This window comes from Strongyloides ratti (genome assembly GCF_001040885.1).
Source record: "Strongyloides ratti genome assembly S_ratti_ED321, chromosome : 1".
In the NCBI taxonomy this organism is placed as follows: domain Eukaryota; kingdom Metazoa; phylum Nematoda; class Chromadorea; order Rhabditida; family Strongyloididae; genus Strongyloides; species Strongyloides ratti.
In genome coordinates this window covers 5904855-5919948 of record NC_037307.1, presented here as the reverse complement: position 1 = coordinate 5919948, position 15094 = coordinate 5904855, and the positions used below count along the sequence as shown (strand labels likewise).

The following is a 15094-nucleotide window of genomic DNA, read 5'->3' as shown; positions in this document are numbered from 1 at the left end:
ATTTAACAAATGACATTCTTACATTATCTAATTCCATTTTAGATTTCATTAAATATCTATCAAATGGATTTGAGGGATTAGTTAAAAAAATTTTACATTTTAAATTTTCAAACGTTATAACAAAAGAAGATGGTAATGTATGGTTTCCAAATATTATTCTTCCAGTAGAAACATCAAGTCTAATGGCACCTGTTAAAGCAAAAATACTATCCCACCAACTGTCACTTTTTTTAGCAATTTTAATATCATTTACAGGATTTGAATTACTAACTTTTTGTGAAGCATTTTCATGAATATTATCAAATATATGAGAAAAATTTGTAGTTTTAGCTAAACTTTTATACAATCCAATTCTATTATGTACATGAATACTGAGACCATTAAGTGAAAAATGAATTCGTGACTCATCCCTAAAAAAAAAATAAACATTAAAAATATTTTTAATTTATAAACTTACATATATTGCAATAATATTTGAGGTCGGGGAGGAGGAGATTTCTTCCAAAAATGAAAAATCATATAACCATCATTACATTTCAAATTAATATCATCAGTAACAAGTAAAATATTTCGAAACATTATTTTACCTGCTATTAAATTAATTTCAAATGAACCAATATCAAAATATACATTATGATATCCAGAAAATTTTAATAACTTTCTTATTATTATTCCAACTATGATAGCTACAACTCTTGAAAAATAAAATAGTAAAAATATACACCATGCAACTAATGAAAATAGTGAGAGAAGTATTACGAATCTATCAGTACCAGTATTACCATTACTATAAAGTGTATTTTGATTATTAGTAAAACCAACTCCAAAATCTTTATAGTTCAGGACGACATTTGAATCATTGTTAGCAAATATTGCATGAACTGTATCCAATAAAGAAACATTTTCAACATTCAATATTTTCTCGTATGTAGTATGATTAATCATTAGTTGATACTGGCATTCGAATTTCTAAAATAATAATAAAAATAAATATTAATCATTAAGAATAATTTTTTGATTTTAAACGAATGACTTATTAATTTTTAAGAAAGTCAAACATATCATATTATCATTAATATTTAAGTAACTAAAATAAAATAATCTAAAATAAGAATATCTTGGTAATGTAAATTGATAAAGTATTAATTTATAGTGATAAAATAAATAAACATAATATGAATAATATACAATTTTTTAATTTAAAATAATTAAAAAGATTTGACCTTCCATACGAGATTATTAGTACCACTTTTCCAAAAGTTAACAGTAGCAATGTTAACACTAATAATAACAATAAACTGTTACTTGTTATAAATACAAAATTTTTTCCAATATTATTACATTTTAAATTTAGTTTTAATATCAATATATAATGTATAAACATTTTAATATTGATGAAGAAAGAAGATAGAACATACATTTCAAGAATAGAAATGGGTGGTGTTCTAGTTATTATCAGATTAAAATAAACGCCATTAATAACTTTTTTAGTGTATTGTTTTATTACACATACTTTTTTCACGATCATCTTTTTTAAAGGCTATCTTTATGATAAGCATTTTTTTTTTATATTTAAAATATTTTTCTCCTCTTCTGCAATAGATGTATGTTTAAGTAAAATCAATTAGTTATTATTATATAAATTAAATTATTCATAAAATTACATTTGATTATACTTAACAGAAATAAGGATTAAAATATGGTTATTAAGTGTTACTTTTTTTGTTGATTTAAAAATATATATAATTTTGAAAGCAGGTTTTTTATTTTAATAATCAGCATAATTTCAAAAGATGTTTTTTTTAAGTGACTAATAATTATGCTGTAACAAAGTTCTATTAAAAAATAGTGATGACCTGAATATTTCTTGTAATAGTATATATATATATACATTTTGCTATTTTATATTCAATATTTACAAAACAACTGTTAATAAAACTATAAAAATATGTCCACAGCAATAGTTAATTATTAATAACAAACTTCAATTAATGTAATTTTGTAAAGTTCTTTTTAATTGGACACATATTTGTGCAAATGTAGGACGGCATGCTGGATCTAAATTCCATGTTTCTCCCATTAGTAAATTAATTGATTGTGGACAACCTTCAGGATTTTCCATCCTATACCCTTGTTCGATATGTCTTACAACGTCTTGAATTGGCTAAAACAAAATACTAATATAAATATAATAATAATAATAAAACTTACAATTCTTGGATATGGCACACGTCCAAATGAAAAAATTTCCCATAATAAAATTCCAAAACTCCAAACATCAGATTTGTTACTGAATTTACCATATCTTAAAGCTTCAACAGATGTCCATTTAACGGGAAAAACTTTAGAAGCACAATCACTAGTTGGTTTATCCATTGATTGTGCCAAACCAAAATCACCGATTTTAGCAGAATAATTTTCATCTAATAAAATGTTTCTTGCAGCTAAATCTCTATGGACTAATCTTTGTACCTCCATATACCTCATTCCTTCAGCAACATTTAAGGCAATACTTATTAATTGACGTTTATCAACTTGATACCTTCCTCGAGACCTCAAATAATCAACTAAATTTCCATTAGCCATAAATTCAGTTAATATATTTACTTCTCTTGTTTCATCCATTACAACACCAATCAAAGCAACAAGATGAATATTATTAAGTTGACTCATAAATTTAGCCTCCTGTAAAAGATCACTTGTTATACCATTTTTTAAACTTTTTACAGCTACTCGTTGTCCAAGATAAATACCACAGTAAACATCACCAAATTCTCCTTTTCCAATAACATCACCTATAATTAAATCATTCCTATTTACTAATATTCCAGCTTTACGAAATTCTGTAATTTTAGTTTCAATATTACTATTTTCTAAATGAGCTTTCATGTCATCTGATATAATGGGACTAACAAGTTCATGACATAAACCATCAGCATCTCTTTTATAATGAGCAACTAATTGTATTAAATTTGGAAATATTGCCTCATGATCACATGTATAATGATTATTTTCAAGTAGATGAATTCTAAAAGATTTTATATTAAAATAGATGAGATAAGATAAGATAAATATTTATTATTACCTGTAATGTTCTACTTTTTTATTATAACTTAAACATAAAGTAAAATCTCCAGGATAATTTGTAGATTCACGAATTAAAAATGTACCATCACTAGTGTTTGCCAAAAGTTTTTCTGTCTTTTCTCTTGAGATCTTTCCATGTAACCATGGCATCTGAAGTCTCGTATTCGTCGAAACCAACATTCCGTTGCTATTACTAGGTACCATTACACATAACAAAATCTATTTTTTAAATTTTAACGTAAATATTCTAGTGAATAACATTAATTTCTACTTTATTTATTCTTATGGATATATAATTAAGGAATATAATTAGAAATATTTAGTTTAAAAAATAATGTCCTTGTAACAAGGTAACTGAATGATCTAAAAAAAAAACTTTTATTAAATTCAAATACAAAACTGCTTTTATAAAAAATAAAAAAAAATTTTTTTACATTTATAAAATATTCCAAAATTATTAAAATAATATACAATAGTTTTACATAAAATTTTGCAATATATAATATATTATTTAAGTTGATGATCGTAACAAAACTAATTTCTTTTAATATATAATATATATATTAAATTCCAATTAACTTCTTACGAATATTAAAAAGCTAACAATATTAATCCTTTTCAACATAATTTAGTTCATACACTATTACGAAGAACCCGTTTCAAACATTAACTCTCTAGTAAAAGCAAATATAGGAAAAGAAAAATTTCTAGTTTTTAGCTAACATTTGCGCGCAAAAATAAAATGATACTTGAAAAAAAGTTTGTTGTGCCAGCTCATAAAACTTTTGTATATACATTGTTTTACATACAATTTTAATATCATGACAGGTCAAAGGATATTTTATAAAGTATTACATACATACATTCCATAAAAATCATCTAATTGTATAATATAAAAATATATAATAAAAAAAATTTTTTAAATAGTTATTTAAAATAAAATATTTTTCTATTTATAATGAAAAATAATAATAATAATAAAAAAATACAAGAAATATGTTTAATAAAAATTTCTAAATATAATTTCTAGTTAAATATAAAAATATATGTTATAAATAAATAATAATAAATAACAGTTTTTTGTTTTATTTTAATAATGAATCATATATATATATTTAAAGTTAGCAAAAGTAGTCACTATCGGAGAAAAAAATAATATAATCACCAAATAAATTTGATAAAAAAGAAAAAAAAAATTTAAAATATAATCGAGATTTTTGCTTTAAATATTAAACATATAAAAATTTATAAAGTGCCTCATTAATAATTAATGGCAAAGATAAAATTTAAGATAAGTACCAATAACCTCATTAACGTTATCCAACACACTTATTAATGATGATCAAACAACTATTAATTGTTACATCCCTAAGAGTATCATGCTTCAATTATTTCCAATCAAAATATATATTTTGTAAGAAAATCTTTATATCTCCAAATCAAAGGAGGTAAACTTATTTCAATAAAACTCTTCTCACAGTATTTTATTTTCGTTAGAGGTTAACTAAGATAATAATATATTATCGTCAACCAAACGACAGCCTGTCCCTTTACCAATTGACATCACCGGTATATTATTATACTACAGAGAAATTTTAAAACTACGCGCAGTAAACGATTTCTAAAGTATTGATGTGATGAATGTCATAAGGGGGAGTAATAGTGCAAGATATGTCACAAAATATAAAATAATTACAGCTGCCGTTATTAGTTTTCAAATTTTAATCCATTTGTAAGATTTATGTATTTTACATTTTTAATCATTACAAATCATTTTCATTACTAAAAACTAAAAAATGTTAGAAAATTAATTTAAAATGAAACATTTGACATTAAATTGATCTCTCTCTCTCTCTAATATATATTTAATCAAAATATTTTTTTAAAAAAAAAAATATATATATATATTACAATTTATTAGTTTAAAATAACACGACAAAGAAATATTGTGTTGTAAGCAAAAAAAAAATTTAAATAAATTATTACTTTTTATATTTTTTTTAGTGTAGGAAGTATAAATGATAATATCTTTTGTGTACAATATCAAAATTGACAAATCACCCTAAAATTTATGTACTATGTATGTTTGTTATAAAGATAGCACATGATGAATATTTTCTAATTTTGAACACTAATATATTTTTTTATCTAAATATACACTAATATAAAAAGTGTTATTAGTATGTAGGATGGTCTGTGAAGGTTTCCTTTATGAACTACCTTGTACAAGATGTTCCATAAAGATGTAGAATCTATATTGTCTTTTGTGGTGCCGAAAGGTTTGGTTTACTTGTATTTTGTTAAAAGATAATTGACATATCTTCAAGTTATTCTTAACAGTTTAATTTTTCTCATATTTACAATACTCCAATACCAACAATCTTTTTTTTCAGCTGGTAAATGATCTTTAAAATTTTTATGTCATGAATAAAATCTCAAGAATCAACTTTTTTTTGTAAATATTTTTATAATTATTACAATTAAAATTTTCTGTGTTTTATATTTTGACTTCATGATTTTAAAATATTATTTTATATCTTTACATCATATACTACTTTGGTGATTGTAGTTGCCATTATTCAAAATTTTTAAATTTGATTCATATATGTAAATTTTTCTAATTTTCTAATAAAATCTTTTAAATTTATTTTTTTTTTTTATAAAATCTTAACATGCAAATTTCAAAGGTTTTCTCTACAATTCAATGGTATTTAATTTCAATTACCTTTATTCAGAGAAATATCACCAAATTTTAAACTATATTTCATTATTGTAATATTTTTTATTACAATGAAATTTTTTAAAAAATGTCATTTCTTATTGTTATACTAATTATTTTGATATTTAAAAAAAAGTTATATAAGAATTTTTTTAAAACTGTAAAAGTTCATCTATGATGATTCTTTTTTTTACCTTTTAAATAATTACTTTTTTGTCAAAAATTAAAAAATATAATAATTTAATTAAAAAATTAACATATTAAAAATAATCAAAAATTAAATTAGAAAAATAAAAAAAAACTACATTAAATAAAATTAGTTTAAATCTTAGTAAATAATAAAAGAACCTACATTCAAAATATGAAAATAAAAAACAATTTTATAAAACTTATTTACTTTTTTTGGATTAAATATACATGTTTAATAAAATTGGAAAATATTCATGAATTACGATATATTTATTTAATAAATGTAAATATATAAGAATTTAAATTACCATAAATTTATAAGAAAAAAAAATGAAAGATGATAGTAAAAAAAAAATATTCAACTTTGTTGCATTTGGAGGCGCGTAGATAGTCGTTCTTCCACATTTTCTTTTTGATGTCATTTGTATTGGCCTTATCTATAATATAAATTCTAATAGTTTTTCATTATGGGAGCTGATGGAGGTTCAATACCAAAACGATGTGAATTGGTAAAAAATAAAAAAGCTGATGAAAAGTTTGATAAAAATGTTAAATTAGCATTAAAATGGAGGATATGTCAACTAACTCAAGAAAAGTTGAGAAAACCTATTGTAGCTTGTAAATATGGCAGGTATGTTAGAGAATATTGTTAACCTTGAATTATTAATAAATATTTTTTAGATTGTATAATAAAGATAGTATTTTGGAAGGAATAATTTCTAAAACTTTATCTAAAACAGCAATTACAAAACATATTAAAAATATGAAAGATATCAAAGAACTAAAATTAACGGATAATAAAGAATATATAGATAATGTTGATAAGGGAGATACTTTTAAAGATCACAATAAAACACCATTTATTTGTCCGGTAACATTTCTTCCAATGAATGGAATACATACGTTTTATGTAAATTGGAAATGTGGATGTGTTTTTTCAGAAAAAGCTCTAAAAGAAGTCAAAACTAATAATTGCTACGGGTGTAGTTGTGAATTAAATCAAGATGATCTTGTAATGTTGAATCCAGATGAAGAAACGGCAAAAATCTATGAAAAGAAACTTGAAAATGAAAGGTTAATTAAAAAAGAAAACAAAAGAAAGAGAAATATTGATAAAATAAGTTTGGACCCTTTGGTTCCCGATGAATCCCCAAACTCAGGGAAGACAAAAATTAAAGTTTCAACTGAATAATTTGTATACATATTCACTGCAGTTTTAGTAAAATTAATAAACACTAGTAAAGTTAAGAGTGAAGATTTGTTTCATTTATGCACCATCAAACAAAAATCTCTAAAGTGATTTACTGTTTGGTATTTGCTTGTATTATAATATAAAGAGTGGTCCATGAAGGTTTTCCTTGTGCACTATTCTGAGCATGGTCTTCAACAAAGTTTTTCCCGTTTGATAATGAACATAAAACTATGTTGTTTTTTGCGTTATCGAGAAAATTGATTTTTTAATATTACCTTAAATAGTCTCATTGTGGTATGCTGACCTTCCTAAAAAAAGTTTCTTGAAGTGATTCTTGAATATCTAGTGATCTTTCATACTTACAGTACTCCAGTGCCGAGAACCTTCTTTTTGTAGTTAGCAGAGAACTTTTGATATTTCTCTGTCAGGAGCAAATTTATTTTTTTAATTTGAAATGTTAATATAATATCATATTTAATTTTAAAAAAATTTTTTTATTTTTGTAATTTTTTCTCAAATTTTATTACAGTTGACAAATAAAAAAAACCATATTTTAGAATAGTTCGAGTAATACGTTTTTCTTATACTTCTACTAACACATGTATTTAGTAAGATAGTTTTCAAATATATTTGTGACCGGCTTAACTTTAGAGTCGCTGATGTGCTAAATTTTTTTTTTTTTTTTAAATTTGAATATTATACATATGCATAATTTTTTTGAAAATTATAATAATGATTAAATAAAATTTTCCCTACTAAAATAATAAATAGATAAAAAAAGAAATATTAAAAAAATTTTTTTCAATAAAAGTTTAAAAAAAAACTAATATCAACTTCCATAATTCTAGTGTCACGTATGTATTAGAAATTTTTTATATGATAATTTTGGTTATTTATGTAAATTTTTTTTTAAAATTTGAATACAATAAAAAATTTATTCTGAAACTTTTTTTTTATCAAATATCAAATGCTACACTTACTATATGTTTAAGTACATTGTTAAAAACTTTTTAAATACTTTATTTATTCTAATTTTTATTAATTCAGTACGTCAGTGATTCTAAAAGAGATTTTTTATGACCATACTTTGCTTCTTAATCTTTCTTTAATTTCATCACATGGACCCTCTAGGCATAATCTTTTGTTTGGAAGAGTACCATAATACATCATTATTAATGTGAAGTAGAGCCTTTCAATTGGCTTTAATTTTAAAAATGTTTATAATATTTCAAAAACACATATTTAAATTTTCTTGATACAATAAAATTTTAGAAAAAATTGTATTTTCACTCTTTTTTATTAATTGTGTTGTATTTAAAATTATTTTGAGACATTCTAAAAACGCATCTTCACTGAGAAGATTATCTATGGTGACTTTTCTTTCTGCCCTCTGAAAAATTACTTACATTCAAAGATTAAAAAGACATGGTAATTAAAGGATTAAAAGTTTATTTGAAAAAAGTAAATATTTATACAAATATAATTACACAAAATTTGAATACTAACAAAATATTTCCCTTTATTTGCGTAACACATATTATTTTGGTTCAACGGAAACACCTCCACGAACTATTCTGTATGTTTCCCCTCTACTACACACATATTCTTTTCCTGTTTTTATAAAAGAATGTAGCATAAGTATATCGACAATAGTAGTTACTACCAATGAGGCCATAAATATAACTAAGGCAAAACCAAATGTTGAATATACCTTATCTCCATTAATAGTTATTCCAATTTCATAACCATATCCAGAAAGTAATAACACAGAGAAAGTAATTTTAGTGATAAGATCAGTCGAAGAAGCCGATGTAAACAGTATATCTGATGCTGATGCCTTACTACTATCAAAATTTTGACATACTCCAATAATTGCAACTGTCATCACCAGATGTAATACAATAATAAAATAGTAGAAAAATTTTCCTACGTACATCAAAGTTACTTAAAAAATACCTTTAAAATTAAATTATAAAAATTTACATAATCTCGTATTAATTGGAAACTCAATGCCATAGTTTTTAAAAAAATCCCCGCTATCTGACAATGAAGTACAGTGTGGTTTGACATTGTTATTACTTTTTATACAATTACTATTAAAACCAATCTTAAATATATGTATAAAAAATATAGAAAATAATTCTTACTAATAAAGTGTATGTCATTGATCCTCTTCCTACAACATTATCAGCAACAAACCACTGATTAGACCAGAAATTAGCAATAAATACACTTTGGCAAACGAACAAAATAGTAAAAGCTACCAAAGCTTTCCAAAAATTGCACGACGATACCATTTCTTCTACATCATTTGAGATCAAAACAATGAACTTAACCAAAAAAAAGAGCAAAATTCAAAGTTTAATTGGAATCCCGTCTAATTTTCTATATCATAATAACCTTTCTATTTACCTTAAATACATGATCTTTAACACAATATTATTTATCTTGTTTTCAACAATAAGGGCGATTTATTTTAGTTGACGGTAGTTAATTTTAGTTTGAGGCAGTCTCGATAAAGTCATTTAAATTTAACATTACAAGTAAGGAATAAAGTTTTGTATAGAAAAAAATAAACAGTGAAATTTGTACCTGGTCATTTCAAAGAAAATATGGCATGGTTACGTGTCTTGTCAAAAAATGTTTCTAAATTATTCTCCATGGGAAAGAAAGCATCTAAATCTAAAGCTTTGAGAAGAACTTTTATTATCTCTGCTACTTACTATGACCCTGGGATATTATCGACAGTATATGCGATGAAAAGATTTATCAAACGGTCAGCAAGCATGGTATCTTATTCCAAAATATCTCATTTTATATTCATATTAATCTTTCTTAATTTATGTGGTTTTTTGAATTTAAAAATTTCGTGATTTCATTTTTGAAGAGTCTATAAAAGGTGTCGGTATTTTTTTTTTGCCACCCTCGAATTGACAACTGTTTAAAAAATAAAGTTTATTTTGTTAATTTTTTCACATTTTTGTATAATCACATCAAGCATTGGTCTGTTAGGTGATGTCACTTTGCAGTTGGGTGATCTAAAGAATATGTCTCATCATATCCACTGTCATTTTTGTTGCGCGCCACAACTTTTCCCGCCATTGTGTTAAACAGAGGGTGTATGTGCTACCTAAATGTCGCTTTACATAGGTTTAGTTTTTGATGACTAAAACGTAACCTGTACTTTTTAGAGTTTGCCGTCTTATCCTATTTTACCTAGTGGAAGTAATGGCTAACGAAACACAGTATTTTGTAAGTTAATCAATTAGTTTTTTCATTTTTGACAAATTTTTATTTTTTAGGAATTAGCAGAAGACTTTGTTAGTATTCAACATCCTTCAACGTCTTCGAATAAGGAAGAATCAAAACAGTATAGAGAAACTGAACAATATAATTCTGTTACCAATATAACTATTGGACATAAAAGTGGTACAAGAGATTTTGACGAAAGTATCGATATAGAATATGTTGTACAACAAAACCAAGAACAACAAGAAATAATTTGTGATTTGAGGAAACAATTGTCTCATATTAATGACGTCCAAAAATCATCGGAATCAACTTTAATGGAGCTTGCGGAGAAACTATCTTCGAAGCAATACAAAGTTGCAAACGAAAATTTGCGAGAATTAAAAACTCGTTACCGTAATTTGGTAACACAGGAGAAATATGTTAGGGAAATGTTGAAAATTGAGACTGATAAAGCTAACAAATATAAAGATGAGGTGGAAAAAAAGAGAAACCAGTTAATGGAAGCATCTGAGACAATTTCTAAACTTAAGAATAAAACTGAGGAATTAAAACACAAGCTTAAGATAAGTGAAAGGAACAGTGAAAATAGTGAGATTGAACAATGTAGGCAAGAGATTAGTAAACTAAACACCGAGATTGCGAGGACCAATCGAATTCTTAAAATTCGTGAATCCGAAATGGCTAATTTGCAAAAACATTATATAGATACAGAAAATGAGTTAAGTTCGCACATAGAAGAACTTCAAAAAGCTTTAGAAGATACACAGAAAAAATATAGGAATCATTTGGATGAGTGTTTATCTTCTGAAAACCATAGTAGGGGAATTGAGAACAGTGAATATATGGAGAAATTACAACAGGAGATCGGCTCACTTAAAACGACGAACGTTTATCTTGAAAAAGAGAAAGTTCAGTTGTGTGAAGATTTGGAGAAAATTAAGATTGAATTAAATTTGTGCCGTGATGATGTGAAGGGTTTAGTAAATGAAAAAAACAGTTTAATGGAAAAAATGGAAAATATTCAAGGTGATCATCAATTAACTAGTCAATTTTTGAATGAACAAAATGAAAAACTACGGGAATCAAAGGCTAAGATACGTTGTGATTTAGTACTTTTAAAAAGAGAACACCAAGCTTTGGTAGAGGAGCACAAAGGATGTGTCGAATACAAGGTATATTTTACAAAATTTTGGAGAGTTGTTTAAAATGTAATTATTATTTGTTTTTAGGTTATGACAGAAGATTTAAAAGATCGTGTAGAAAGTATTGAAGGTGAGAACAAGAATTTGGAAAATGAACTGGAACGTCTTAAGAACGAAAATGAAAGTTTGAAGAAAGAGATTGGGAACAAAGAGCGTTCTGTGTCTGAAATTCAGGCAAAATATGACGCCCTTTCTACAACAATGCAAACAATTGAAAAGGAGGACATGTCTCAGAAGGAAGAACTTAAGAAAGAGATATTGAAGTTACGCCAAGAATTAACATTGAATGAGGATACATTAAAAACTTTGGATGATCAATGTGATTCTTTGGCTAAAGCTAACAAAACTTTGAAAGAATCGAGAAAAGCAAAAAGTGAAGAAATAATGAATTTAAAAAATGAAGTTGAGTTGTGGAAGCACAAAGAGGCAATGTTTAACGACTTGAAGATAGAAAAGATTAAATTAGAAAAAAAAGTTGAATTTTTAGAAGAAGAGTTGCGCGAGACAACTGAAGATTACAAAAACGAAATAAGAGATCTTGCTGCTAGTTTACAGAATGCCAAACTTCGTGAAAATTCTGAATCAACTGTTGAGATGAAAGATCGTTTGGATAAATTAGAGAGAGAAAGGGTTCAACATGAAAGCCAAGTCAGATGTCTTCAAAGACAAGTTGAAAATTTTAAGAAAGAATTGAAAGATAGAGAGGATGAATTAGCAGCTAAAAAAGATGTTCAGATGAAATACACTGAAGAACATGAGGAAGTTTTGAATGGGCTAAAGATTGCTGTAGAAAAATGTGAGAAATACAAGAATGACAATGAAACTCTTAAAGATCTTTTACAAAGCAAAGAGTCTACGGTAAAGAATTTTACTGATAAACAAAATGAACTTGAAAGCGAGATATTTGAACTTAAAGAAGATATTGAACAGAAAGACAAGTTGATTGTCTATCTCCAAAGTCAAATACAAATTAAGCAATTACCAAAATTAAAGTATAACCCAAGTAGTGCAACTTTAATTTCAAATCCTGAAATCGATTCTTATGACAGCAAAACTAAAGAAAATTATGGCACAACAAATATCAATTTTAAGAATTGCCGAACTAAATCACAAGTTCTTTCTGATTATTCAGGAGGAAAGAATGTTCAACAAGCCATGTCCAAATCTTATACATATAATGAAGAAGTCTTTTCAGATGAAAAACCATTTGTAACTCTTACACCTTCCAAAATACCTAAAGATGAGAAATTTAGTGAGGAGACCACTAATAAACCATTGGAAAAATCAGTTGGAACAATGCGACATAATATTCCTCATCGTTGGAAGTTGTTTTTTGCAATTAAACAGACTAAGTGTGATCATTGTGGTGAGGGACTTTCACGTTTGCGTTATGCTAACAGATGTACAGAATGTGGAAGTAATGTTCATGTAAAATGTTCACGAAAAATGCCAAATACTTGTGGTCTACCTTCTGATTGTGCCAAGTTTTATATGGATACAAAGAATGGAAATGGCATGGTTGGTTGGGTTAAACTTTTGGTGTCTACAAATGGAGGTAAACATGAAAAATGGGAGAAATATTTTGCAAAATTAAAACATGGTGTTATTAGATTTTTTGATGAAGAAAATTTGGCTTACAATAATGATGAGGCTCATCTGGTTGTTGATTTATTGAGAGAACAGTGGAAATTCTACCAACAAACTGGACAGGCAATAAATGGTGTTGAAAATGAGGCAATGAAACGTCTAATTGAAATAAGGTTGTCCGGTTTTAATATCTATATGCTTTTGCCGACTGAACAAGCCAAACAAAGATGGTTAAAAGCGTTACATAATGTAAGTAATCGTCAACAAGTACAACGAAAACAGAAATCTGGTGGTAGCGATGTTCAAATGTTATTATGTCTTGATTCTCCACAAAATCTTGCAATTAATGCAACACTCATTTTTGATGATTATTTAGTAATTGGTGCTAATGAAGGTCTATTTGTAACTCAACTTCAAAATGGTCGTTTACCTTTTTCAATTGCCGGAGTGACGTCTGTTCAAGTTATGGAAGTGATACCTGAATTAAATATGTTGATTATTATTTGTGGTCAGCACAAACAATTATCGATAGTTCATCTTAATCAACTTCGCAATGCTTTCATTAATCCAAGAAATGGTGTAAATCCAACACCAGTTTGTAATTTGCGAAACTGTCATATAATGGTAGTTTCCCCATTAAATCACAATACTAATAGACATCTTTATGTTGCCACAATGGATGCAATTCACATTTTACAACATAATAAAAAATTAGATATGTTTAATATAATAAAAGTTATTAGAACTAGGGAGCCATGTAATTCAATATTAAGTATTCCAGGTGGATTTGTTTACGCTGCTGATACATTTCATTTTGTTGATAATGTTGATTATTCTGAAAAAACATTAGATGTGGTAGACTATGTTGAAGATTATCCTCTTGAAGCCTTATTTGTAGGTGATGATGAAATTTTGTTAGCATTTCATAGTAAGTTTGGTTGTCAATTATTAATTAATTAATTTTTTTTTTCTTTAGATTATGGTTTATTTGTCAATACAAAAGGTCAAAGAACTAGAGCTTCAAATGTGGAATGGCCACAAGTTCCATTATGTTTCGTTTATTGTAATAATTATTTATTCATTGCTCATTATGAATCGCTTGAAATTTTTAAAATTACTCCTGCTACAAATTTTGATGATACAACACAACCAATTGTTAAATATATTGAGGAATATAAATGTTCAAACGTGCAATTTACTGGATATGGTAAAACGAAAAAAGAGGTTCTATTTTCTTTGTCTTCGGATGTTCGCGTAGAAGTACATAAATTTACTTGTAACAATATTTAATAGTATATTTTTGTATATTTTTTTTTTATAAATTTTGTAATTATTTTATATAACCAACAATAAAAAGTTTATTATTGTCTGCGCTTATTTAATTTTTTGTATGTAAACAAGTAAACAAATGATTTTGTAAATAAATTATTTAAAATTATATTGTAAAATTGTTTATGCAGTTTAAAAAAAATATATTTTTTTTTTATAACCTTTAACTTTATTTTGTTGTTTACACTGTTCCGCATTATTAAAATTCTTTATACATTTTTTAGTTTCATTATATTGGGTGATTTATTTTTAATTGTAAAAATTAATTAAATTTGTTTATTGTAACAATAGTAATTGATCTGTAATATTATTCATTTTTATTTTACTGGATTAAGAAATAAAATAGGAAAAGTTTTATTTTTAACAACCTTTTAATTCCTTTAAAATTATAATAGAAATGTAACGATTATCATAAAAATGCTGTTATTTTAAATTTTAATTAAATATTCATAGTTTTACAATATATAAAATATCAATAACATTTTACAAAATAGATATAATTTATAAAATGGTAGTATTCAAATTAATTTTTTGTAT

The 15094-nt window shown here is 25.5% G+C and overlaps 4 protein-coding genes across 4 annotated transcripts; 2 read left to right on the top strand and 2 right to left on the bottom strand.

Annotated features, from left to right (window-relative positions):
• Positions 1–1984: 1984 nt before the first annotated feature.
• SRAE_1000189250 (Tyrosine-protein kinase Abl) lies at positions 1985–3291 on the bottom strand (the record flags this gene model as incomplete). Its single annotated transcript, XM_024648903.1, has 3 exons — positions 1985–2164; positions 2212–3028; positions 3086–3291. 3 exons carry the CDS (start codon positions 3289–3291, stop codon positions 1985–1987), a joined length of 1203 nt encoding a protein of 400 aa, XP_024502834.1.
• Positions 3292–6462: 3171 nt separating this feature from the next.
• On the top strand, positions 6463–7187 carry SRAE_1000189200 (Protein RTF2 homolog; the record flags this gene model as incomplete). Its single annotated transcript, XM_024648902.1, has 2 exons — positions 6463–6626; positions 6677–7187. 2 exons carry the CDS (start codon positions 6463–6465, stop codon positions 7185–7187), a joined length of 675 nt encoding a protein of 224 aa, XP_024502833.1.
• A 1537-nt stretch (positions 7188–8724) lies between these two features.
• On the bottom strand, positions 8725–9484 carry SRAE_1000189100 (Hypothetical protein; the record flags this gene model as incomplete). The annotated part of the gene is made up of 3 exons (XM_024648901.1): positions 8725–9131; positions 9171–9294; positions 9335–9484. 3 exons carry the CDS (start codon positions 9482–9484, stop codon positions 8725–8727), a joined length of 681 nt encoding a protein of 226 aa, XP_024502832.1.
• Positions 9485–10308: 824 nt separating this feature from the next.
• Positions 10309–14518, top strand: SRAE_1000189000 (Citron-like domain and Pleckstrin homology domain and Protein kinase C-like, phorbol ester/diacylglycerol binding domain and Pleckstrin homology-like domain-containing protein; the record flags this gene model as incomplete). Its single annotated transcript, XM_024648900.1, has 5 exons — positions 10309–10337; positions 10379–10439; positions 10490–11611; positions 11669–14156; positions 14205–14518. The coding sequence occupies 5 exons, from the start codon at positions 10309–10311 to the stop codon at positions 14516–14518; spliced, it is 4014 nt and encodes a 1337-aa protein (XP_024502831.1).
• Between the last annotated feature and the right edge of the window lie 576 nt (positions 14519–15094).